Below are 26,564 nucleotides of genomic sequence, written 5' to 3'. Positions count from 1 at the left end.
ATTTCACCCTAATTCTCAGTATGTTTGCATTTTTAGGTACTGAATGATCATGTTGCTATAGTATTTCTACGAAGATAGTAATTCAAAGTATTGTATTTTTTAGCTTTCTGTGTATTTCAGGGTATCAGGGTCAGAAAATACTCATCACAGTCTATTTTCACTGATTCGATGATCAGCATTCTGATACTGACCCCACATGAGTCTGGCTGGAATCAGAATTCAGTACTTCTTAGGGCTCAAAGCAGAGTATTTATCTTGTTGGTATTTGTAATAATTGTAATTTGTAATATTGTAATAATAATTGTATTAATAATATAGAATACCTAAAGCAATTACATATTGACATCTGGCATTCTAAAGTCTTGTCATAATAGCAGCAGATATGATGTTTAACATTAATTCTCATTTCAAACTTCTTGTTCCATTTCTGTTTGACTATCTGGGAGCAGTTTTCACCATTCAGACCTCATGACACAGCTGCAGCCTGGAAAAAAAACCCACCTCACAAACAAGTATTTTATTTAACATTCCTTTTAGAAAAGCTGACGGCTACTCAGCATCAGACAAAACTTGTGTATAAATGCAATGCTATGCTAAGTGATGTGGAAATACCAAAAGACTGTGAAATACTTTCTAAGGAGTTGTTAACATGTGCCTCAGGCTATACTGCTGAGTTGCAAATTTAAGGGGCGTGTTTTTGATCAGTATTCAAGTCATATTTGTTGGTGAGCAAAGGGGAACAGTAAATAAAGGTATGAAAACGTGAAGAGTTGCTATGAATTTTAGAAATTCCACGTGCTGAGCAATGTAACAGCATAATCTTTGATTTTTCATTACTTTCTTAGCTAATGGTCTGAAGTCCATCCTTAAGTCCACACACCTTCCTCACACAATGTTGTCATTTATGCTTATTGTTATCGTAATGCTGGCCCAGAGCCTTAAGCATAACATTAGTATTCAACTCTAAATACGTGAACAACATCTTTGATATCCCACGCCTAGCAGTAAACATCTACATGCCTGGAGAACAGAGGCTGCAGGTTATGAGCCTTCTGGAATAGAAATCAATCGTTACACATTTTATAAGCCACTGTATGTATCTGTGATCAACTACGTAAATAATGTTGGAAAATTCTCTAAAGCAACATAATAGGACATCCATGTTGTCTCTATGTAATTAATGCTATGAAGATGAATCAGGTGGCACATTCACACTCTTGAAAAAAAGACGCAGCAAAACCTGGCTTTACAAAATACTCAGAAATGTCTCAATGTGTGCCAAGAGCAGGCCCAGGGGTGTCAGACTTTTCCGGCAGATTTCGTATGGCGGAAGGAAGCAGTCAGCCCTCACTGCCCACCCTCCACCAAAGACCACCCTCTCCACAGGTGTGCCCACGTAAACTGACATTGGCAGATCCCCATGGAGTCATTCAAGAGAAGAGCCGCCTGGCAGCTGGGAGCAGTGACTTCTTCAACTATTCCAAACAAATCTGCCACCAAATAGGAGTCAGCTGTGATTCCCTAAGAGGATGAGCACTTGCAGCTTGAGCTGGCTGGAAATCTCCGTTCCAAAAAAAAAAAACCCCAAGAATCTGCCAAAGTGGTTGTGGAAACACGAAAAAATTGTTAACCAAGTTAATGAAAACTAAGTGAAGTAGGGAAAAGTAACAATTCATCAATTCCATCCCCCACTACAAGATGAAAAATGGAAGCTCCAGGAGCACCACACTGAGTCTTACCAGCCTACTTCAGATTTGGATTTCTAGCCTCTTGATTCCTTGATGCACCTCAAAAAAAAAAAAAAAAATTGCTTCTGAAATTCTGACTCCACATTTTTCACAGGAGTCTCTGCAGGCATACTTGCTACTTCTAAGCCTAGGCGATTAGTTGGATATTTATGAGAAGTTAATGAGGAAGATATCTATAATACATTAGCTACATCATTTCAAGTCATTATCAAATTTATACTAAAAATCTTAGGATGTGAGCCGAGGTCAGTGCTTCAAGAAACTACAAAGGCAACCCCTGCAGGGAGAGAAAATTTCTTCTATGAACTAACATAGTTGAAAAAATGTAAACATGATTCCGGGCACGTAAGATTTTATTCACGTACATAAGAGATAATACAGCTTTGGTGCACAAAAACATATTATGGCAAATGTAAAATCTTTACTTTGCCTTCAGCATGAAATATTGACATAATAAATACATACACATTCATTAATTTCTGAAAAATCCAAACAGGCGAAGCAAAAAAATAATCTGTTTTCATATGGATAATTTGCTTTTTGCTGGGCGCATGGCAATCATTCAAGGAAAATGTAACCCTATGAAGCCACATACTGGACAAGGGAAAACCCAAATCCATTTAGCAGAGAACTGAAAAGCAGAGAAACCTCTTCCAGGAATCCCAGCATAGCTGTGAGCTGCTCTCGATGTTCTTTACGCAGAGCAGCTCCACAAGCCAACTCAAGACAGGTTCTTGGCGAAGTTTTAGCATCCTTTTATCCTGAACTGCCTATACCTGCCTGCACGAAAGCCTCTCTATCCCTGTACTGCAATGCTGATTCTTTTTGCATTTGAGAAGCTAAAGTTTTATTTCTCTCCCCCCCCCCCCCCCCCCCCCATCCCTAGTCCCAACCCCTAAAGAAGAAACCCCCAGGGCTTCCCATGCCTGTTTTACAGGTCAATTGGCCAAGCACACACTGAGGGCACTGGCATTATTGTACACTATACTCACATGCTGCACAAGGCATTGTTGTCATACCCATCTATCCTGATGCTTTTTTCCCCATTTGATATGAAAAAACTAACTCACTTCATGAACGAAGCAAGTTAAAGGGACAAAAACACAAACCAGCACCCGTTTCAGGAGTTTCTGACAATTAGATATAAATGCTTTGTCTTGCTGTAGAACTATGGTATACTTATGATCTATATTAATAGCATTGGAAGGAGAGAAAAATACAATTTATCCAAAGTTAATAGGAGAAGTGAAGGATGGTATGTGGTTCTCCTTCCAGCTTGCTGTCCACGTTAATTTAAGCAGACATCCAACTTGGCCTCTGGGCACATCTCCGAGATAAACACGCAGTTTGTAAAGCACCTCAGCAGTATCTGGAGTTGAGTGGCATAAAACTATGGGAATATGCCCCAGACATTAGTAATTACAATCACAAATGCTTAAGGGATGAGGTTAAGACCCATGGTCAAGGAAACGCTGACTGCAGGCAGGAAGGGCCTTCCCAAGACCTCTATACAAGGAGGAAATCAAGGACCAGCAGGCCTGCATAGCCTCTGCTGCGGGACGTTATACCCAGGTATATATATATGGATATATATGTCTCCCTACAGCAAACTCTGTCTACTAACAAGTAGGATGGCTCCCAAGCAAAACTAAAGGCCCGTTCCCACAGTACCTTAAGGCACACCCCACAACAGCCATCACTGGCACAAATTTCCCCCAGTTCAGTTTATTTTAGTTATGTTGAGTGATGCCGTGGGAGTCAAGCAGTGCCGCTGCCTGCAAGTGAGGAGGGCCGGAGCTGCCCCGCAGCCCCTCACCACACGACGACAGAAGGGCGGGAAGACGGTAACAGGGCAAGGGGGGCGGGGGGGGGGGGAGCTCCCCCCGGCCTGTGTCCCCCACACAGCCGCAGGCGCCCCTAGGCCTCCTTCTCTCCCCTTCCTTGGGGATCAGGACGAATTCACCTCCCCTCACAGCTCCCGCTCCACTCCGCTATAATAACGCCGTGGACCCTCCCCACAGAGTGTCCCCCCCGCCGCCGCTCCCGCGCATGCGCCGCCCCCGCGCATGCCCCCGCGGATCCCTGGGGCGGGGGGTCCTGCGCAAGCGCAGCCCGCCCCGGCGGCGCCCACCCCGAGGCCGGGCAGAGCCGCCGTGTGGCGCCTGCCGCGGCCCCCCCTCGCCCGGCCTGCCTCCCTCCCTCCCGCCTCCACCGCCTGCCGGGGCGGGGCCGGCTGCTGCTGCCACCGCCCCAGCGCAGCCCCCGCCGGGCCCGTCCGAGCTCGACGGCATTTCCGGGGGAGGGCAGCGGGGCGCGGGCTGGCGGGGAGCGGCGCGGCGGCGGGCGAGCAGAGTTGACTATATATGGTCAAAGGCAGGGGAGAGCGGCGGGACGCGCCGGCGCTTCCTGGTTCGCGCCGCGGGGCTGAGGCGGCGGCGGGAGAGGTAGAGGCCGAGACCGGTCGGGTCCGCCTGCGCTGCGCCGGGCTGCCCTTGCCGCCCTTCCCGGCCCTTCCTTCCCCCCCGCCGCAGTAACAAGTGGGCGAAGATGCCGTACGAGATCAGTAAGCCCGGGGAGCGGCGGGGAGGACGGGGCGGCGGGGGGACCGGGTGGGGGGGAGGCCGGGCGGCCCTCCGGGAGCCGGCGCGGAGCCGGCGGTTCCTCACAGCCCGCTGACAGCAACAAGTGACCGCGCCTCCGGCGGCGTCCGCTAACGGGGAGGAATAAAACGCCTTATTTCTTCATTATATTTTTTTTTTCTCCTCCTTTCCCTCCCCCTTTTCTCCTTCCCCCCCCTAGAAAAAGTGTTCGCCAGCCTCCCGCAGGTTGAACGAGGCGTTTCCAAAATTATCGGAGGCGATCCGAAGGGCAACAATTTTCTCTATACCAACGGGAAATGCGTCGTCATCAGAAACATTGATGTAATGTACCCTAATTCATTTTGTTTCGTAGCGCAGAGCTTTCGCTAAGTTTCGTGTTGTTTCCCAGCCCCTCTTCCTGCAGTTCGCGCTCGGTGATTGCAATTGAGGTCGCAGATCTGCCATCAGCAGCAGGGGAATAAGCCGGGTGCATGACTCAGGCGTAAAACCATGGGCAGCCACTGTAAAAACCTGTAGAAAATCTCAGGGAAGTGTGCAGTTGTGTCTCTCTCTCTCCTTGTACAGGATTTCTAGACGAGAGACTGGTATATTCTGGTTGGCCCTGTTTATCTTCTTAAGTATCACTGCTATGAAGTTGTGTTTGCCTAATAAATGAACTTCCCTATTTTCTGTATTGGGCCCTTAGCTTGTAAGAGAAGCATGCAAATACTTTCAGATACCTATCTTTAAATGCATTAGTCTGTACCTTCATTTTCATCCCCCCCTGCACTCTAGGAATCAAAACAGTTGTCAGTTGCTTGGCTCCGAGGCAAGCTGGCTGCGTGTTGAGTTCTCAGCCCTGGTCGTGGGGAACTTTACTCATCGATTAAATATTAGAATGCCCCAGTTAATGTTTTCAGTGATGCGGAGGTTTGAGTTGTTTTTCTTATGTGGTGATGACTAGAGGAACGTTAAGCGAGTTATTAAAATGATTCCTTTTCAAAGATGGCATCCCTTTGAGAAGTATGGAGGAAGCATTGCATGTCTAGGCTACTGTTTTGCTACTGGTTTTCAGAAAATACTTTTCGCCAAAGTAAATGCTTGTTCTCCAGAAAATCAAATTCTCCCCTAGATTTCCTTTCCTTTCTCAGTGCAGATTTGGCCTGCAGGGGGGCAGGTCATACCTCTGTGGAATTTTTAGGTCTCCAAAACAATGGATTTGCTTATGGATGCTTCTGTAAATCACCTTTGTAAACTGAATTTTTATGAGCGATTTTCCTGATTTATCTCATCACCTCCACTGTATTCAGACATTTCTTCATTGTCATACTGTAATACAGAAATGCTACTAATAATTTAATTCTCTGCAGATTTCTTGTTTGATATCAGTTTACATTCATCCATTTAAAAACAAATGAGTTTACGCTCTGGTTTCAATGTCTCAGTATAGTGTTGTTGTAATAGTATTTCATTCTTGGTATCAAGAAAAGTTCAATTTTCTGAAACCAGAAGCCCCAGTTAAACACTGTAATGGCACACAGCGTGATGAGAGAAGAGAGAAAAGCCACTCTGCTTACATTACAGTTTTTGCCCAAGTTATGGATTGTGACCTCCTCCCTTGCACTGTCATTAGTGCTCAGCTGACCCTATTTTGAGGGTTAAATTGGAAGAAAACCATTTGCTTTTATCTTCCTGAATCAGCTCACTGAAGATTTGTCCAGTGCAAATGTTCAGTCCCAGCATGAGCCAGAATGTAGAGCGTGTGGCAAGGTCTGAGTACAGGCGAGGTGGGATTGTGGGAATTCAGATTTAGACTGTTTAAACTCTCAAGGGAAATTGAGAATGGAAGTCATAAATCCTTCAGTTTTATGGGATGTAATTCATGCCGATACGCAAACTTACCTAACTGGCAAGGAGAGTCTGCTACTGTTAATAATTGACAGGTGACACGCTGCAGACAACTACAGAATGTATTGTAGCAGTGACACAAAAACTGACCAAAGCCTGTGCTATGGCTTTTGTGTTTGAGAATGTTGGTGTTTGTTTATTACGCAGCATGAAACTGTGTCCACTCAGTTGAGCCATGCCTTCTCTGAAAAATATGGAAGCCTGTATAATAGTTTGCAACAACCAAATGAAATAACTGGGAGGTCTGTGTGTAATCCCTCCATGAATAGTTCTCCAGTGGGCTGGTTGTGCTCTGAATTAAAAAAAAAAAAAAAAAAAAAAAAGGCACAGCAACAGGTCATCAAAATGCAGTGATCACCATTCTCTTATGTCTGAAGCTATCTAGTATTAGCTGATCAGTGGTGGTGAATATAGTGTTCAGGGTTAATGCTTGATCTTTGAGCATGAGATGGAGACTTCATTTAATAAGAGAGAGTCCTGGAACGGTGTTGGAAAAGTGCTGTGAGAAGGACTAGTGATATTTGTAAGGTTTCATACCTTATTAATGTTTTATTGTCTTCATGGGTCTAAGCCTACTTTGAAGCTTGGAACTTAAACTGCTCACTTTCATATGTGGCTCTGGTTTCAGTGTTTGAAATCAGCCACATAAGCTCACTCTTCTTGTTGAATCCAGTATTAGGTACTGCATTTGTCCCAGCTAACACTATAATCTTATCCTAAAATCTCTTTTTAGAAGTGTGGGGTTTTTTAGGTTTTGATAGGAAAGACGTACAAGTTAGAAAGCTGACTTTACAAGGAGAAATAATGTTTTCAAATATACAGCATTTAATTTGACAGCTCTGACTTATTACCTGGTTTCCTGAATCTATTTACCATATCTTAAATTTGGGAGTCTGTCTTCATTTAACCCCTTAAGTCAGTTTGTTACGTCCAGTCTCTCATCTTAGCTTCCTCTTGGAGATTCTTGCTGTAAAATAGCAACTGCTTATGTATGCCATTACTAACAAAGGGGGGGGGGTTTGAGCTCCCTGAACTTGTAGGTGATGCAGCTATAGCATGGGGAGAATGTTATCTTGTCGTGCTTTGATAAAATCCTGTTGCACACAAAATGGAGACTGACATGTGGATGCTGTAAATGCAGATGATTGTGACTTAAGTAGGGCTACAATGCATTCAAGCAGCATGTAAAAGCAGGAATGAAAAAGAGCTGCTTCTTGCATGAGTATGCTGTATTCTGTCTCCTGAGATGTAACAGTACCGCAACAGCTAGAAAGAACTCTTGCAAGCAGGAGACTGTCTGCTTTCTAACACAGAGCAGGTGTTTTAGTTTTTCCTGATTGGATGGCTGAGTCATGCCATAACATCAGGTGGTTTTCTGGTTTGGTTGAATAAATCTGTATTAATTATAGCAGCTGAAATGGACTTTTGACTTGATATTAATCAAGTTTCTGGAGCTGGAAGATAACCTGTGAGCTGGTAGGAAAAAAATTTCTAAGGAATAGTGTATTACTGTTGTAGCATATATGCACTATATTTGGAAGATGTGCAGAACGGCTTTTTTATACAGTTAATTTGAGAGCAGATTTTGCCATGATGTCATCCTTTTTTGATTTGTGTGGCATCTCTGTAGTGTAACACTGCTGATCTGCTGAGACACTGAGTCAGTCCTGCTGTACAACCTGACGCATCGGAAAACATGTTTAAGACTAAAGAGATAGAGTTCTGATGGAGTGTCAGTGAATTTCTTTCAGAATGCTGGTACAACTCTTGATACTAGGGAAAACTTCTCCCATGCCAGTCTACTAGCTTTTTAACCAGTTTGCAATTGGCAAGAAACAGCAAGCCTTGCACACCTCATTGATTTTTGAGTGATCTTGAGTACATGATGATGATTAACAGCCATGCAATATGGTTAACAGTATGCTTAATTTTCACACTCAGCTATAGGAGAACTTTTGGATGTGTGCTGCAAAGCACAGCTTGTGTTTAGTATTCTGCATGGGTAACTGCCTTACCTGAGCCTGCCACATAAAAAGAAAGTTCAGTCCTTGGCCCGTTATTTTGGAGAGTGTTTTTCAATCTTTCAGTGGGTATTGGAGAGGAAAGGGTCACACCGGTCCTGGCTATTAGAGGAAATACTTAAATTGTGTCAGTTGTTACAAATTAGTGTGTTTTAGTTGCACTGGACAGCAGTGTTCTGCGATGTGTACTGCACTTCTCAGTTTTATACAATAGCTCAATTTAAGCTGGAAGGAAGGGTGTGAGAGAAGGAGTACAGGGAGAAATCGTGAATTTTATCTTTGAAGGTCTGATTTTATTCTTTTGAAAACCAGGAAATACAACTTAGTAACTCTTTTTTTCCCTTTAAACTAGAATCCTGCAATTGCTGACATCTACACTGAGCATGCCCATCAGGTTGTAGTTGCCAAGTACGCTCCCAGTGGATTCTACATAGCATCTGGAGGTAAAGTATCACTACGCGTGCTGCATGAGATATGTGGACAGAGCTGTTAGTGTTTGATGCAAAACTTACTGGCAAAACAGAATAGTAATGCTTCACATTCATGTGCGGAATATACATAGTCAATGTGACGTGCTTCAGTGGAATTACGTATGCATGCCTGAGGGAGGAATGATTTCTGTAGTTGTTACTCTAACCTCTTTTTAAAGCAGCGAGTTCAGTGACATGCTTGGTCTTTTTAAATTTTATTATTTAAATCAAAAAGAACCTGGAAATGAAGTTTAAATACTTAGTGTGAAGTGTTAAAGAGAACAAATCTTACTGTAATGAATACTTGTGTACATGCAACAGAATGAAAAGTTATTTCTGAAATATAGGACTATTGTTTCTCTTTGTTAATAAACTTTGATACTTTGGGGGCAGGGGAGGGATTCTAGAAGAGCATATACTCCTTTCTCCTGACCAAGCTTGGCAAGGCTTGGCATGACTTTTCTTACGTTTGTAACCTGAATTAAAAAAGCTTTCCTTGGTAGGTTAGCAGGCAAAGAGGCTGATCCTTAGTTTCCGTGTAATTTGTGTGAGTCAATAGTCTGAGAATGGGTAATGCAAATTTCTACAGCATGAATTTCCTGGGTTGTTAGTGGAAACGTCTGCAGTTTTGATGACTTAAAAAGAACTAAACAAGCCCTTTTTAATAGAAGCTTTCTTCAAATAATTGATCGGGTTTTTTGTGAGGGAGGATTGGTATACAGTTGAAGAATATTGATAAATACAATACTATAACTTCCATTTCTTAAAAATATTTGCATTTAATCTGTGGAATTTTTTTTTGTGTAAATCTGCTTGCCATTGTCAATTAGAAACGCTTCAGAAGCAAGTAATGTGCCCAAATACAGAAATACTTCAAGTAATATATCTGAAAATAAAACATTCTGAATATGAGCTCCTTAGAAAGGGACTTATGCAAAGGTCTTAGTAGAACGGGAATTTCTCTCTCAGCAATTTAAAGGGAACAATAATTTTTAAAATGTTCTATCCTTGGATTCCTGCATATCAGAAAGCTGGATTAGAATATCTATCTTTTGAATACTGGAGAACCTTTAAGAACACTGAAAGCATAGCCTTTTTTTTTTCCTTCTCCCCCCCCGCCTCCCTGTCTGAAGGGAACCAGAGCCAGGATTTTCTTGGCTCGTTCTTGTGTGTGGACCATATGTCAAATTGAATACCTTCTTAAAATCCAGTTTGCGTTCTTTATTCTACAGACTTGGTGCTCTAGGTTTGTGCTATACGTAAACCTCAGAATAACCATCTATTTTGTTCTTGTAGCCTTGTAGATACTCAGTCCGCTGTGAAAGAACACTAATATATACATAGCCTGATCTGTGAAAAAGTTTTTAATTAACAATTAGCTTAAGGAAGCTTCTTGCTCCTAGGGGAGTATTCAGTTGACTTTTTTTCAGAAGTTGTCTGTCATAAATGAATTTTGGCTGCAATATTTCCCCTTAAAAAGTATCTTCTGTATGTCGTTTATAAATAGTTTCATGATACTGCTGAGCATGGGGTCTGAAGATAGTAGCACGCTCTTTAAGCTGTTTCTAAGTATAACATGTAAGATTCCTTTCTCTATCTATAAATCTGCATTAGCTATGCAACCTGCATTAATACTTCATGTGCTTGATGAGCCAGACCTTCAGCAATATGCTTTGTGGCTTTTATGGTAGTTCCTCTTACTGCAGTCATAACAGATGGAGTAATGGGAGGTACCACAAAGTTAAAGCTATTTGTGTCCTATCTATTAATAGGTGGAGCAAATAATTAGATTTTTGAAGTCTGCATTAAAATTCCGCTTCAATAGCAAATTCTCCCTGTAAAATGGAGGATTCTGCATGTCTCCTTTTAGCAGAAGTAGAGAAGATGAGTTCATGACCAGGTTCCAAAGATACGGGGTTGCTGTACGTTCAAATTGCACTGTAAAGATGCACCAGTAAATGGTGAACAGAACTCAGAAACGTTCTGCTGAGGTGAAAGGTATATATGTTAGCACGTAGTTTATTCTAAAACAGCGACTTTTATGAAGGGTCCGATATACACAGAATTTGACGTGTGGATTTCATTAGAGATGTGTAAACCCGTCTCTGTATAGAACAATTCTTCTGGTTACAATGCTGCACCACAGTAATTGCTCTGAATAGAAGCAAGCTCTAGGGCTGTGTAATACTGGGAAGAAACAGTGAACGTGGAAGCCTTCGTTATATTAAGTCTTAAATTGTTATGACCTGTGCCACGTCTGCTGCTTGTAACATTACAATTTTTGAATATTCTGTTGTATTCCTTTGTAGTAATCCAGATAGTGCAGCTATCCACACACACTATTAAGTGTGTGCATGTATCTGTATAGAAACAGTACGCCGATGCGTGCGTGTGAATCGAGTTCTGTGGGCAGAAGTCTCTTTGTATGTTTATATATACCTGGTATTTGTATGCAAAACGGGTTTGCTTTGAAGGTACAAAGAAGCCGAGGTATGAGTTCTAGTGCATCAGCCACTGTCCACCAGATTGCTCTCTTATTGTAGGCGTAGGGTGGCTCACTTCACTATGAAGTGTGTGTAAGCTATCTTGTAGCTGCTGAGGTGGGGGGCGGATGTGGGGGGGGCGGATGGGGGCGTAACACAGGTACTTAACACATACTGGTTGCTAACAGTTCCTACCCTCTTACTCTGCAATTTTTCACGTGTCTGTTTGCAAAAGTTGTCTCTGTGTGTTATATTTATTACTACATGTCTTGAACCTTAATATCTAATTAAAAACGTAATTCAGTGAAACAAATGTAGTCTTCAGCACTCTTAAATCAAGTGATTTGTAGTAATTGTAATAGGGTAAGATAATAGGTCCCTACTACAAGTGTTCGGTGTAGCTGAAAAATCTGTATCCTGGCAGATTGCTGAGTCATGTGACTGAGTCATACTGGAACAACAATAGTTATATTCTATTTTATTGTGGCAGATGTCTCTGGAAAGCTAAGAATCTGGGATACTACACAGAAGGAACACCTACTGAAGTATGAGTATCAGCCATTTGCAGGAAAAATAAAGGACCTTGCCTGGACTGAAGACAGCAAGAGAATTGCTGTGGTTGGAGAAGGAAGGGAAAAGTGAGTAGTTCTTTTGTGTGTGTATGTATACATACATGCATATACTGTAAATCTCTGTATTCTAACAAAGCAGGTTCTGTGCAGAAAGCTTTTAATTCTTCAGGGAAGAAAATCATGACTTGTTCCCTCTTTAGACTTCAAGTTTTGCTGTTCTGTAGCAGAATTCTTTGTGCAGTATTTGACAGCTGTAAACCTACTTGGAAGATACGGTTCTGTTAGAATTGCTCAGTTTAAAAATTGTGTAGGTCTTGTTTGTTTTTTAGATTCAGTGATAGCTGTTCAGTATACCTTTTAGTGGATTTTTTTTTTTGTGTCTAGTTTTGATAGAGTAGGAAGGGAGAACCACAAGACAGTTCTCCCTCTTCTTTCACCCTTCCCAAATTGAAAGGAAGTGATTGACTAAGAGTAAAAAAAAAAAAATAAGAAAAAATTGTATCTGAATTTTCTCCCTCAGCAACATGCCCATATTTTTAGGCCTTATTATGGTAAGTAAAAGAAAATAACGACCAGTTGTCCTTATCTGACTAAATGAAGTGCCCGTTACAGTCAGGTTTGTGTCTTTTCCTTAATGTTTAAAGACTGATAGATCTTTAAGGCGTAGTCTAGACCAGGTATCCTTATGCCTAAAGGTATGAAAAACATAGTGTGGTCTTGATCCCCTGCACCATTTTTTAATCACCATCATGTACTGTGTCCTGATACTTGAGAGTCTTTGTTATCCGTCGCTCCCCCCAGCTGCCCCTGGGTAGATACTATGTAAATTGGTTCTCCTACTTCAAAAACATTGCCAGTTTCCTGTTAGGTGGGTGCGCTTTCAGTCTAGAATTTTGCTGAAGTGATTCTATAGAACCCCTTTTTAATAGCAATACTCTGGCAGTTTAATACCACTGTATTGATTATACCAATTTTTTTTTTTTAGGTGATTTAAAGTAAGAACTAACAAAAATGCTATTATAACTCTTCCTTAAACCTTTAAGTAATAATAGCTGTAAAAGTGATGGTACCCAGTCTAAGCTAAATAATCAGATAAATGATCCAATATCATTGTTATCCTAGCTTTCTGCACTCTTTGTAGTGACTGGGCAGATGGAATAATTTACTGCTTTCTTTTATAAACCGACAGAGTTACTGAAGATTATCTTTTGAATCTCTGAATTTTAGAAGCTTTATATGTAAAATTTGCTTGCCTGTCCCCTTCAGCAAATGTCTCCTATTGAAGATTAGATTGTCTCTCCAGCAAGATCTCAAATAGCCTTCAGGGAGCTATGATGCGCTTGCATGAGATTAACGAGATGACCTAATTTCTTTTCTTTGAGTGCACTCAAATCTGCGTTTGCAGATGCTCAAAGAGTTAATCTACATGTAACTTGTATGAATTGTAGTTATTGTGTGCTTTTCTAACTAGGTTCGGAGCAGTGTTCCTGTGGGATAGTGGTTCTTCTGTTGGCGAGATTACTGGGCACAACAAAGTCATCAATAGTGTGGACATTAAACAAACAAGGCCATATCGTCTGGCAACTGGCAGCGATGACAACTGTGCTGCTTTCTTTGAGGGACCGCCGTTCAAGTTCAAGTTTACAATAAGTGTGAGTTTAAGTTTTTAGATGTGGCTCTGTTTGTCTGTGCAGCAAGTTGACTAAAGGCTTTCCAACAAGCTTGCAGTTCTCACAACTAGCTGTTACAACAAAAGTTCTTTGCTCCCTATTTGAGGCATAGTTGGTGTCAAGCGGCTTTCTTAAACCCATGTATGAGGGTAACTGAAGGCTTGTCTCAGGCGAAGAAAACAGAAATAAATGGTTGGTTAGGAAGAAAACCTGAAGCCTTTTTCCAGTGTTTTTTTTGGGGGGGGGCGGGGGGCTCTTCATTGTCTTCTAAGTAGGATTAGGGTGCTTCACCATCCCTGTTGGTGCTTTCTGAGCTCTGCTTCCCATTGCAGACATGCATAGAATTTCTTAATGCTCTCCAAGGTGCTTGGTTCAAGAAATGTGGTGGTGTGAATGGAATTTTTCAATCTGCTTAAGAGTGCTCAAATCTGAAATCCCAGGGCAGCTTAGAAAGGGTGAATGTAGATGTTTGAAGACATAACTGATTTCTACAACAAGGAATGGGTGTGTAACTTCTGTGGTCAGTTTTCTGTTTCTACATTCCTTTTCACTTTTCGTTTCTTATTCTACTAGTTAAAATCTCATGTAAATAAAACAAAGCCTGGAACTACTACATTTGAGACATTGTTACTTGAGGCCAAAGAAAATAAAAAAGACAAAAGCTTCTGCAGCTGTGTCTGATGGCAAAAGACATGTCTGTTACCGCAAAAAAATTATTGCAGAGATACTGGATGTTACTGCAGTAGTACACCCAAAATGTTTGGTTCTTATTTTATTTTTAAAAACACAGTAGTAGTCCTTTTTATTTTCTTAAGTGTGTGCCTTGAGTAGTCTTTGTACGCTGACTTTAGTAGGGACTCCATTTCAGTTCTAGAAAAGGAATTGTTTTGAGCTCTGCAATCCAATGAAATGATGTAGTTGCCTAATATATTTCTGAACTTAAGTTGATACTTGCATTTTGCTAAGCTGCTTCTTTTGGAACTCTGAAGTCTGAATTGCTTACCAGTGCTGCTTAGACTTGTCTAAGATGCAGTCTTCCTTTTGAAGTGATATTTGAGTTGATATATGGGGTTGTGGTACAGGCTGTTAATGGTTTAGATTAGAGCTTTGAGGTGTCATCAGGAAAAAAAACCCAATAGTTAAAGAAACTAGGTTAGAACCTGCCTTTCATAATACTAAAAATAGTCTCCCAAATCTCTTTGCACGGGAGCTATGGCCTCATTGTGGTGCTTCGCTATTTAACGCGTGTTTTCTAGTTAGCATGGTTTGAATAGTCTCCTACTTGTAAATAGTCTATTTGGGGACCATACATCAGTCTTGCCTGGTTACTTCCCAGAGCTACCACTAATGCAGTCTCACAGAAATGGAATAAAAATAATAGGAGTAATGGAGTAAAATAATAATTTATTCTTCATGGCTGTCTTTTTTACAATAAGAGTACTTTATCCGTCTTCTGTGTATAAAACTTACTGGCACAATGAAGCGAGAGTCAAAATCTGGAGAATGTTGCAGAAGAGTTTAGTGCCCAGAGGGGAAGAATCCCATGTTTGTATCTAGGCTGCAGCTGAGGTTTTTTAACTACCTATCCCTGAAACTGGGTACTCATTTACTTGGTATTGTGCTAAGTTGTTTGAACTACATCAGTATCGATGTCACAGTTTGTGCCCTGGACTGTTCTTGATCCTCATGATCCTCTTTAGATAGAGGCTAGACTTGCTCCATAGCAATTCTCTACAGCAGGCATCTCCTACACAGCTAACTTACGGCTCGCATCTGAGAGAACTTGTTTGTTACTGGATTATCTTCTTGTGCTGACTCTTACTTTTTTTCCTACAGGACCATACACGGTTTGTGAACTGTGTGAGGTTTTCTCCTGATGGGAACAGATTTGCTACAGCTAGTGCAGATGGGCAGGTAAAAAACAAGGAACTCTTGTAGTGATTATAGCACGAGATTTTTCTTGTGCGTTTTGGGAATAGGATTAGTATCGTAAAATCCATGTTGCTTCCTTTTTTCATGCCAAGAAATGATTGGCTTAAACTTTTAAGTATCCTCCTATAAAGCTGTAACAACTGATGTCAGCCGGACTATTGTCACTCGACGTTTTTCCCCATTCCATCTCCCTAGCATATTACTTCTCTCATAGGTTATTTTTGTAGGAACATACTAGACTTCTGGAATACTTATGTCCTTGTTATGATCCTGAGAAGTCTGGCTGAAATAGTAAACTCACAGGTAGCAACCCAGCTCCCTGTTATCTACTGATAAGGGCGGGTTTCACAATGATGCTGTTACCATAGGTAGCTCCTCCTTCTAAGAAGGCAGATTCCCATGACTGTAGTGCTAAGCAGCTGCCATCCCAGCAGGAGTCAAAAGTGTAACGTCTTCCAGAATTTCAAATGTCAGGATCCAATGTACAGAGTGGCTTACTGTGATTATTTACAATTGTCAGTTGTTTAGTCTTAAATGCAGGAATACTTGTGCTGCTTCTTCAAAAATCTAGTGGTTTATAAGCCTGCAAGCATGCCACCTAACAAAAAAATGATCTGTGCAGTGCAAGGGTTTCAGAAAAAAAAAAGACTTCTTTTTTTTTTTCTGCTACTACTTTTCCCTTTAAGTTATGTGTCTCTCTGATCTCTTAAGATTTTTGTCTATGATGGCAAGACTGGAGAGAAAGTGTGTGCTCTTGGTGGAGGCAAAGCTCACGATGGAGGTATTTATGCTGTAAGTATCACTTCATTTGTGCAAATGGTCCGTAGTATTTCATTACCGAATTCATGAACTGTGAAGTCTTGCAATAATAAATGCATTTACTATCTTGTGGTGACATTTGTTTTTACAGATTAGTTGGAGCCCTGACAGTAGTCAGTTGCTTTCTGCTTCTGGAGATAAAACTGCTAAAATCTGGGATGTTGGTGCTAATTCTATTGTCAATACTTTTAACATGGGATCAAATGTGTTGGATCAGCAGCTGGGTTGCTTGTGGCAGAAAGACCATTTACTGACTATCTCCCTGTCTGGCTATATCAATTATTTGGACAAGAACAATCCAAATAAGCCTTTACGTGTCATAAAGGTAGGTTAAACTTCTGTTGTTGCTCTAGTTTATGCAATAAATAACTCAGTGATTGAAGCTGTCTAGATGGAATAGTAACTATTGAAAAATAGGGTTCAATTAGCATTACCAGATATTGCAAGTCACATGAATCAAGAAGTTAAAACGTTACATGCGCGATACTGTGCTCTGTGCAAATACGCAGACTGATTTTGATTTCAGTTAAGGTCATTAACTTATCTTTCATAGCAGCTTGTTAGCATTCTTGAGAAAAGAAATACAGCATAGATAGAAAACTGCCAGTGATGTCTCTACCGGAGCCTACTGTATTGTGAACAAGGTGACTAGGGTTACTGTGCAATTGAGCTTTAATTTTAGGAATTAAAGAGTTCGCTGACACAGCACTCTCACGGGAACTTACATTTTTACATGAACTAGAAACGGGCGTCCCAGATTCTTGCTATTGCTACTGTAATTCTGGCAGTCGGTGTGGGTACATGACCATATTTAGTCCTCTTCCCTGAATCATAAAGTGCCCAAAACGCAAACTTTGTTGATGAAAAGGCCATGAAAGTGTTTTGGCCCAGCAGGCTAACAAGGATATTCACGGTGCCTTTTCCCTCTCTTCAGGAAGCAGTATGTGGAAATAGCAATGCTGCAACAGTTAAATGACTGCACCATTAATTAGTGATTTGTATTCTGTGTGACTTTTAATGCTTGTGAATAAAATGATGTTATTTTCTGAATAACCTATAATTATTCTCAAAGAAGTTTGATTTATGTATGTGTTAAGATGAAAAATTGCCCATCAATAATTATTATTTGTCTCCCATTCACAGGGTCATAGTAAATCAATTCAGTGTCTTACAGTGCATAAAAACGGTGGAAAGTCCTATATTTACTCTGGAAGTAATGATGGTCATATTAATATCCTTTGAATGATAGAGGTATTTGTTTTAGCCTTATAGTCTGAGAGAGATCATTAGGAGGAAGGAAAAAAAAAAAAGCTTTGCCACATCCAAACACCCAAAAACTTATGTTTATTGGACACAAGTGAATATTTTATGTCTGAAGAAGTTTATTTTGCTTTCCCTTAACTTGCCTTTTATACTGATAAACCAATTCTTATTTTTCAGTTGTCTCTTCTTTGCGGTAGATAGATTGTTAGCCTCTTGTAGCTTTTCACATATTGTGTCATATATGCAGAATATGTGTTGCTGTACATGCACGTTGCTGTACATGCACTAGGTAGATAGTTTTTAGTGGGTGCTGAAAGTCATGTATCTTGTTTTTCACATGTTCAGGACAAGAAAGATAAACTCCTGTTGGCTTGTCTCTGACCCATTAACATGCATTTATCTTTACAGTTGTGTTTTTAATGTGTCACAGAACTTCAAAAACACACTTTGTGTTCTTTATTTGGTATCCCAAATGTCATCAGACTTTCTCACTACTGAAGAGAACTTGTACTTCTCTTGAGACTCTATTTCAGTCCTGTTGGTTTCTGGAGCAAAACACTGGGAATGCAGCCTGGTTCCCGAAAGGCATGTTAAAGGGTGAGGTTGGGATGTGTTCAGCTAGAAGACCGTTGGCTTTTCTTCGGTGTGCTGAAGCTTATAAATCAGTCCTTCATCCTGCTTGCTGTGATGCATTAAAATCATATTGTCATAAACAGTTGTAAATATAGGATTTGTTTCTTTACAAACCTGTAGTATGGTGTTAATAATTCAAACTGATGTTAACATATAACATCAGGGAAAGCCAACGTTGCATGACTTCTACTTAGAGTTCTTTAAAAACTATTTCCTATTCTCAGACCTAATGCTAATTGTTCTAGTGTTTGCTACTGTTTGTGGTAGGTCATTTAGCTCATTACAGAACATCAGAGGTTCATTTAATAAATATTTGGAGGATGTGAGGTTGTTTGAACCCTGGTGCACGTTGTCCAGGGAGCTTGTGGAGTCTCCATCCCTGGAGATACTCAAAACCCCACAGAATGGGCAGCCTGTTGTAGCTGACACTGATTTGAGCAGCAGGTTGGACTAAACAGTCTCAAGAGATCCCTTTTAACCTTAGCTATTCTGTCAGTTATTTAACTTTTTATGATGCTGTATCTGACTGCACCAGTGTCTTCAAATGTTCCTTAATTCTGTTATCCACATTACTGGGATTCTGAAACTGGAGAGAACGATGGCTTTTCTGGGAAAGGCCATACAAACCAGGTTTCTAGAATGGCAGTAGATGAAATGGATCAGCTGGTCACCTGCAGTATGGATGACACTGTGCGCTATACCAACCTTAGCAAGAGGGACTACAGGTCAGTTAAAACGCTGCCTTTTATTGTAGTATTACAGCCCTAATTATTTTGCAGCAAGAGTTTTGTTGACTTATACGGTAAAGAATTTTATGCTGCAATTTATTCAGGTTTTAAGTTACCATGGAAACTGTAGAAATGATTGCTGTACCAACCTTGCATTTTTCTGTGACAAAAAGAAATGCATCGCAGACTTCTCAATTGGTCTTGTCCCTTCCACAGGTTAGATAGAATCATAGAATGTGTTGGGTTGGAAGGGACCTTTAAAGGTCATCTAGTCTAGATAGACATCTGCCTTGTATTGGGTGGCTTAGTTAGGGTACTGTGGGAAGGGTGTCTGTTTTATGATTCTTAAATATCCAGGAATATTGATGATAAATATGGTTAGGAGGAGTAGGACACAGCTATTTCTTCATGGAAACCACAATTGACGCAAAAAACTTTAAGGACTCTATTAAGATCACCTAGTTAGTTTAAAAAAAATTAGACTATAGTGTACTAACACTGACTTTCACTTCGAAGGTGTACTACCTAATCAAGATGCAAATGTTTTAAACATTAACAGAAGGAAACTTTGCAGATTATTTAAAAAAAAAAAAATCAAAATGAACTATGTGCATTCTTGATCATCAGTGGGGGATTATTTGAATAAGCATGGAATAATTTTCTTTCTGCTTTGTCCTTCCTCCTTCTCCACGTTGGCACGCCTTTCTCCAGTGGCCAGGATGCTGTGAAAATGGACGTTCAACCAAAATGTTTAGCTGTAGGTCCTGGTGGTTATACTGTAGTTCTATGCATTGGACAAGTAAGTACTAACTTTTGTATTATCGACACAAATTGTTCTGTTAATAATGCTGGGTATGGTAACATGATGGTTTCTGACAAATCTATTTAGTGCAGGATCACCTTGCACATCTGCAGAATTTCCTAATAAGAGCTATGCAGAACATAATTAAGCTGGATACTGATAGATTTCTCTCTTTGCATTCTGTACCAATTTGACAGTCTTATGTATAGATTTACATTTCACATGGTCCCTCATGTGGCTGCATCTGAACTTGTTATCAATACAACTTTGTGCTGGAAGGCTACACCGGTCTGAGTCATGCTCTTGCCTGATCTGTTCAGTAACACGATTTTGGGGAAAGGATGCCTTGCTCCTGCGTTTTTCTAATTTTTTTTTGCAACTAGTCAGTTAACTAATGGTGTTGTGCAGCATAGGTAGCTCTAGCTTGCTTGCTAGTAATAGTCAGATCACACAAAACCAAAGAGATTGTAGCAGGTCTACCTTGTATCAAAGCATGCTTAACTTCTAATGACTTATGCCTTCTGTATGGATGCTGGTTTTATGCTTGGGATTTTCAATACTGTTGTCCAAAGCTGTTTTCCATGTGAGTTATAATTCCAGTTGTCCATAGTAATAGAACGGGATTGGAAATACCCCTTATAATTTAACATAGCAGTATTAATTTGCTACTAATTTGGTCCTGCCTCCCCTTAACAGTGAATAGCATTGCTAAAAATACTCCTTTGCCCATGTTTCTTTAATGCTTAAACCAAATGAGGCAAAGCTGAAGGCAGTAGAGCATGCCCTGCACTGCCTAATTTAGAGCACATAAGTACTCGTCACTGCATGTCAGCATTTCTTTCATCTTTTTTTTTTTTTAAAGAATGTAACTATTCATTTAAGATCAGAATATAGTAAACTTCTGAGCAATCAGAGTGGATTTGTATTTATGACTAAGCAATGCGGCTTAGTCATAGTTTTGCACCAGGCACTTTTGAACAAGGGTCTTAGTTTCTGGTTTTGTATTTACAGATTGTCTTGATGAAAGATAAGAAAAAATGTTTTGCAATTGATGACCTTGGCTATGAGCCAGAAGCTGTAGCCATTCACCCTGGAGGAGGTACAGCAGCAGTGGGAGGAGCGGTAAGGTTGCAGTTCCTGAAACTGTACTACTTTGAACACTGGAACTGGTAACGGAAGCATTTAATAATAGGTGTGTTGTGTTGAGAAGTAGTAGGCAGCAGTTTGTAACAACAACAGTGTTGTAACAAGTGAACTATGCGTAATTGGTAATCCTGGGCATTCATTCTCCAGGTTCTCCCACCATTGTAACCTAATGTCTGTTTCATTTTTTTTTTTATCTTGTATTTGCTGTTTCTAAATATTCAGATTGGTTTTACCCAGTGTATGCTTAAAGTAGGCAAATTCTAGAAATCAGATCTATATTCTAGACTTATTGGATTACAGACAGCATAATTGATAGGTTCTTTAAACTATATTTCTTAATGTAAGCGCTACAAGATAGAATTGATGCAGAAAGTTCCAGAAACTCAGTAAGCCTTCCTCTTTCTATTGTAAAGTGATTTTTTTTTTTTTTTTTTTTTTGTACCTTCTCCCCTTCTTCACTGCTAATTTGCAGGATGGGAATGTCCGTTTGTATTCAATCCAAGGAACCTCTTTGAAAAATGATGATAAGTCTTTGGAAGCTAAAGGTCCTGTTACTGACCTGGCATATTCTCACGATGGTGCCTTTCTTGCAGTCTGTGATGCAAACAAAGTTGTCACTGTCTTTAGTGTCGCTGATGGCTATGCGGTAAGAATTGTTGTTTCAAGAGTTTTGTTTGTTTAAAAACAAACTAACTGGCATCTCATGTCTAAATAATGGTGGAATACAATGTAGCTGGCGAGACTTAAATATACATCAATGATTTAACAATCGGTGTTTCTGTGACTGTCTGTTTACCTGGTATTTTGAGTTAGTGGTGTTTTTCACAGCAGTCTATGTGAAGCCTCCGGATCATAAGAATAGGTGAGGAAATGTAGAGCGCAGGCTGGCAAACCCATCTAATAAGAAACATAGTTAAATGGGGGAGGGGTTGCATTTCCGCGGGCTAGCAGTAGTTAAATACAAAAGATTACTAAGTGTGCAGGTTCCTTATTCAGGCTGTCTGAATCACTAGCATGTTGGGTTTTTTTAAAAGGAAAAAAAAATTTCAACAAAACATACGCATGCCTGTTACAGAACTTGTGTGCATCTTGTAAATGCACAAGAGTGCAGGCTCAATTTGATAAGAATCATGCAGTACGATAGAATTTAATGAAGTAAATAAGGCAGACCTGGCAATAAAATTCTGCTGGCTGTGGCATAACAGTTCCATGGTAAGAACTAAGCAATGAAAGGGATACATTAGGACAGGGCATCTTGCTTTATCCTTCCATCTCTAGTGTCTTTTAACCAAGAACCAGAAAAGGAGCGATTTTTCTGCTTTTCAGCTGAGCAGTCAATATGTGTATCAGCCTGCAAAGTTATTAAGCTTTGACTGAAACCACACTGAAGTAAAAAATGCAGGATGGCATTCCACAAAAACATTCCATTTTCTCAGTAAAAATTGAAAGAATTTTGCTTTTATGATCACGTGTGAGGTTATTTTAAAAACCTCTAAGCAAGAAGTGACTTGTTCCGTAAGCACTTTACAGGTCCAGCTTTCACAGAAAAAGTCTTAGCGTTTTTTACAAAAGGGTTGGATTTTATTGGCTTGGTAAGTGTTTAAATAAATAGCATAAAATGAAGCCACCACTTGGTTTAGGGCATCCATCTTCACCCGAGATGTACACTGTCTGGAGTCTTGCAGTAACTTATTGTGATGTTACACGTTAAAAGCCAGCGATTTCCCAAAGTGTCTTAAACTAATGAAATAACGCTGTATCTCTAACTTTCAAATAGGAACATAATGTCTTTTATGGACACCATGCAAAAATTGTTTGTATTGCCTGGTCACCAGACAATGAACACTTTGCTTCTGGAGGCATGGACATGATGGTATATGTTTGGACTGTAAGTGATCCAGAGACCAGAGTCAAGATACCAGGTATGTTTCCTTCAAAATCTTACTTTTGAAAGTTGCTAGTAGTTCTTGAAATTCAACACAATACCTGTTTTCTAGAACTAATGTTAAGCAGGCTTTGAATGTTCCCAGCCTCTATGTTAATCTCTATCTAGCTAGAATAGCCAGAACTCTTCTGTTCTGTTATTTTTGTAGTCACTTTTAAAATGCGCTACTGGTATTTAATGCAGTTGAAAATCACATTTGGAATATGTGGTAAAGTTATTTTGTCAGCCTAGCCTTCCTAATTCTTTTCTGTTATTTCGCACTGCCACACAGATGCTCACAGACTACATCACGTAAGCGGCTTGGCGTGGTTGGATGAACATACTCTGGTAACAACATCCCATGATGCTTCTGTCAAAGAGTGGTCTATCTCCTACAATTGAAATAAGCCCTCTCTTTGGAAGGACCTAATCAGGGACTAGAACTACTGCAGTGGAACATAGCATTTCTCTTAAAGAATCTGTATTGGCCTCTGGGTCTGCTATCATATCCTCATACCTTTACAGGGTGTTCATATCTGTAATTAAATGTACTTTGAAAGCTTTAGCCAGTAACAGTTTGCACATGAAAAGCACTTAAATTATGTCTGGAGCTTAACCTTTGTGCTGAACATTCCAGAGGCAACAGCTGAGCAAGTTGGTGTGAAAGATTCAGGTGTGAAAGATTCAGACTCAATCAGTTGTTCTTTTCTAACCAAGAAACATGAGACTGTACAGCATGAGAGTAATACTTCTCATTTTTTCTAATTACAGAACATTTCTGTACTAACGGTCATAGTAAGAGTATTTAGTTGTGATCTGAAACCAATCAAGCTGTGTGCAGCTACTGTATATTGCTTTGCTTCTCTGTACTGCACCAAACTGTTGCCTCAGATTTTCTCCTCCAGATAACAAAATGGGGTACATACATAATAAACTTTTTATGTATTTCATGTCAAAGCTTTGTGGTTTATTTTCAGGTGGAAGTGTGGGGTTTTGATGTACTTAACTGTTGTGGGTATAATGTTTACAGATAATCGTTGTGGCAACTTCTTGCTTCAGAAACCCATTTGTTACTTTCATGAATTAAGAATGTCTGGTCATTTCAATGTCAGAAAAAAATTCTGTTTCAAAGATTAAAGATATTTTCTGTTTGGAGGAGGAGAAGCATGTTATTGTTTTAACAAAATGCAGTACTTCTGCTACCTTTTCAAAAATACAGGAATTAAACAAAGTGAAGCGTTGTTATGACTTGAAGTGGTTTTTGAGAAGATAGTGTTTGCTGAGTTTTATGCCTTTGCATGTGCAGAACGGTTGCATGGAAGCTGTTATCTAATGCGAACAGATCATGATTTTGTGTTTAGTTCCCTTCTCGCACTCTGCAACACACTTAAGTGATTTGAAGCTAGCAGCCCAACAAGGGTGGACGAGGACACTCTGATGCAAAGTAGTAGGAAGATTTGTTACCATCTCTAGTGGCCAAAAGAAGTTGTTGCTGTCCAGAACTTTGGAACCCTTTTTTTAAAAAAAACTTTCTCTGCTGAAAGAGAAACCACCACCACCACCCCTCCAGTGCTTTTTGTTTTTTATTAAGCTTTCCTTTCTGTGTGGACTTGTGTGTTGTTTTTTGTTTTGCTTTGTTTTTTAACCAATCATATTTCTAATGACACTACAGCAAATAAAACGCTTCTGCTGCTTCTCATACTGTGGACCATTGCTCAATTGCTGAAAAAAAAATTGCCTGTTCAAAAATGGCTTGGTGAAACATCCACTTAGAAAGAAAAATGTTGATTTCTTTTTAGCAGTGGTGATCAGATATCTTCTGTCATACAAACCAACATATATATTACAACAGTTGACATAAATTTTATCTAAGAAGCAGAATATTTTGCATCATGGGGTTTTTGTGCTTACTACATCTCTCTATTTTGCATGACTGTTTACTAACAATGCAAGGATAAGAGAAGTTTTGGAAAAGGGCATGTTTGAAAGTACGCATAAGGTCCAAATGAACAAGATTTCTCAGTGTCTAGCCCCTAAAACTGGTTCTGCTATTGTTGTGACTGTTTCTCTGCAATTCATCCATTGTTTACCGACTCTGATCTGGAAGAGTTGCTGTTGAATCTGCTCAGTGGGTTCCTGCTGTAGTTGAATCCCTGTCATTTAAGTAATGATAAAAAGGCCGGGGGCAGGGGTGGTGATGCAGATGTCTATGGGCAAAGAACAATTCACTGGCAAATCCTGCATTTTTGTAAGAGATGGGCTTGCTAGTGCAGTGTGGGGTTTTTTGAGGGAAAGGGTGTAATTTCCTGAAGCCGCCTACCGCTATAAGTTGATTCTTTCCTGCACATCAGAGCTCGTGCACCATACCTGAAAGGGGATGTGTAGGACGAGATATTTTTTGATCCCGGGGAGACCTTGTAATACCGCTCATGCGGGATGCCTGTTAGCTAGCAACCCTGTATTAAGACTTGTTTGGATGCCTGCCTGTGGAGGTGGTTGCTCGTGCTTCAGCTTCCATTGGATTTGTTTATTGGCATATGGCCTGAGCTTTGAATTCCTTAAGGACTAATATGGTCTTTGTAGTTGGGTAGCAAATCCTGACTGCAGAACTGAGAAGATGTTCTTCTGTTGGACCAAACATTCTAGCACAGGCTGATTGTGGGTCCAGCACAGGCAGATCACAAAAGGAGTCGAAGCAGCCCGGTTGTACTGTTCTGAGGCAGGCCCCTGTATTACTTGTATTTGCCCCAGACTGAAAAAGTCTTGTGCTAAACTGGGAAGTCGAGAAATAGTGTTGGGGTGGGAGCCCCTAGCTACAGCATGACTCTCGCTTTCTAACCTCAGTTGCACCCCAAAGCTTGGGTTTCTTTCACCGAGCCTTCCTTCACTGAGCATAACTTAAAACACAAGGCCTATCATGTTTTAGGTTTTTTTTTTTTCTAAAGTGGAAGCAAATACTGAACTCTTACTTGGCTAATAAAGCAAAAGACCTTTTCCAAAGAGAGTGCAGACCTTTCTGGAGATAGCTACAGAGAAGTAGAGCGTTGCTGAGTTTAAGCTTTCTCCTCATCAACCCGCTTTGGCAAAACAATAAGGAGTAGTCATTTGCTGTCAGGGTGACTGTAAAATGTATGTGTAGGAATGGAAGCCGTTCTCTCTGTTGGACAAATGGTGATTGTTTCAGCCATCATTTTTCTTTCCCATTCTCTGTGAGCCCTCCTCTGCCTGTGACGAGAGAGAGCGTGGAGATGGCAGCTGGCGGCAGGCTGTTCTTGTGGCAAGCTATGGAGCCCTTGGCCTGCGCTGGAACAGAGAAGCGGCAGGAATAGACCGAGTGGACTGTCATGAGGTCCTGACTCCCGTGGTTCCTAAATTGTGTTCTTCAGCAGTACTGTGCAGATTGTAGTGACCTCAAAAGGAAATACGTGAGATACGTGACGAATATAAAATCAGGCTGTAAGTGGGAATGCAAATTTAAAAAAAAAAACAACCAAAAAAACAAAAACACCAAGGAAAAAACCCCTTAGGTGTTGCTATATTAAGAGTTGTGTGAGTATTTTAATGCTGGTTCAAGAAGCCATCCCCAAACATAGCTCTTCAAGCCCCATTACTCGTAAAGGTTTCTGTTTCAAGCACGAACATACTTTTGAGCGCTTAGCTGGCAGTTACTGGAAAGCGGGTTTCACTTCGCCATTACTGGCAGCTCGCCTGCTTTACAGTGAAAATGCAGCTTAATTAGGCCAGGGATAGATTTGGAGAACTAACGTGACCTGTAATTCCGCACAAGGCTGTATTGCAGGGGTTCTCCCCTCCCCCTTTAACAGCGTGATTTAATCCGGGTTGCCTGTTCCATTTCTGCCACGCTT

The 26,564-nt window shown here is 40.5% G+C and overlaps 1 protein-coding gene across 1 annotated transcript; it reads left to right on the top strand.

Moving 5' to 3' along the window:
• The first annotated feature begins 3,961 nt into the window (after positions 1-3,961).
• Positions 3,962-24,397, top strand: WDR1 (WD repeat domain 1). The gene is made up of 15 exons (XM_063336021.1): positions 3,962-4,311; positions 4,548-4,669; positions 8,609-8,699; positions 11,700-11,847; positions 13,253-13,433; positions 15,288-15,365; positions 16,095-16,175; positions 16,294-16,527; positions 17,346-17,435; positions 18,669-18,823; positions 19,538-19,625; positions 20,640-20,750; positions 21,247-21,420; positions 22,552-22,696; positions 22,991-24,397. Exons 1-15 carry the CDS (start codon positions 4,296-4,298, stop codon positions 23,098-23,100), a joined length of 1,824 nt encoding a protein of 607 aa, XP_063192091.1. The 5' UTR covers positions 3,962-4,295; the 3' UTR covers positions 23,101-24,397.
• The last annotated feature ends 2,167 nt before the right edge of the window (positions 24,398-26,564 follow it).

This window comes from Chroicocephalus ridibundus, chromosome 5 (assembly GCF_963924245.1).
Source record: "Chroicocephalus ridibundus chromosome 5, bChrRid1.1, whole genome shotgun sequence".
In the NCBI taxonomy this organism is placed as follows: Eukaryota; Metazoa; Chordata; class Aves; order Charadriiformes; family Laridae; genus Chroicocephalus; species Chroicocephalus ridibundus.
The sequence above is the reverse complement of the archived record's forward strand: the minus strand, read 5'-3'. Positions and strand labels throughout refer to the sequence as shown.

Excerpts from the sequence above, each read along its gene's own strand:
- WDR1 (XM_063336021.1), top strand. Across the intron at positions 4,670-8,608 it reads TCGTCATCAGAAACATTGAT|AATCCTGCAATTGCTGACAT; the intron begins GTAATGTACCCT and ends CCTTTAAACTAG. Across the intron at positions 21,421-22,551 it reads GTGTCGCTGATGGCTATGCG|GAACATAATGTCTTTTATGG; the intron begins GTAAGAATTGTT and ends ACTTTCAAATAG.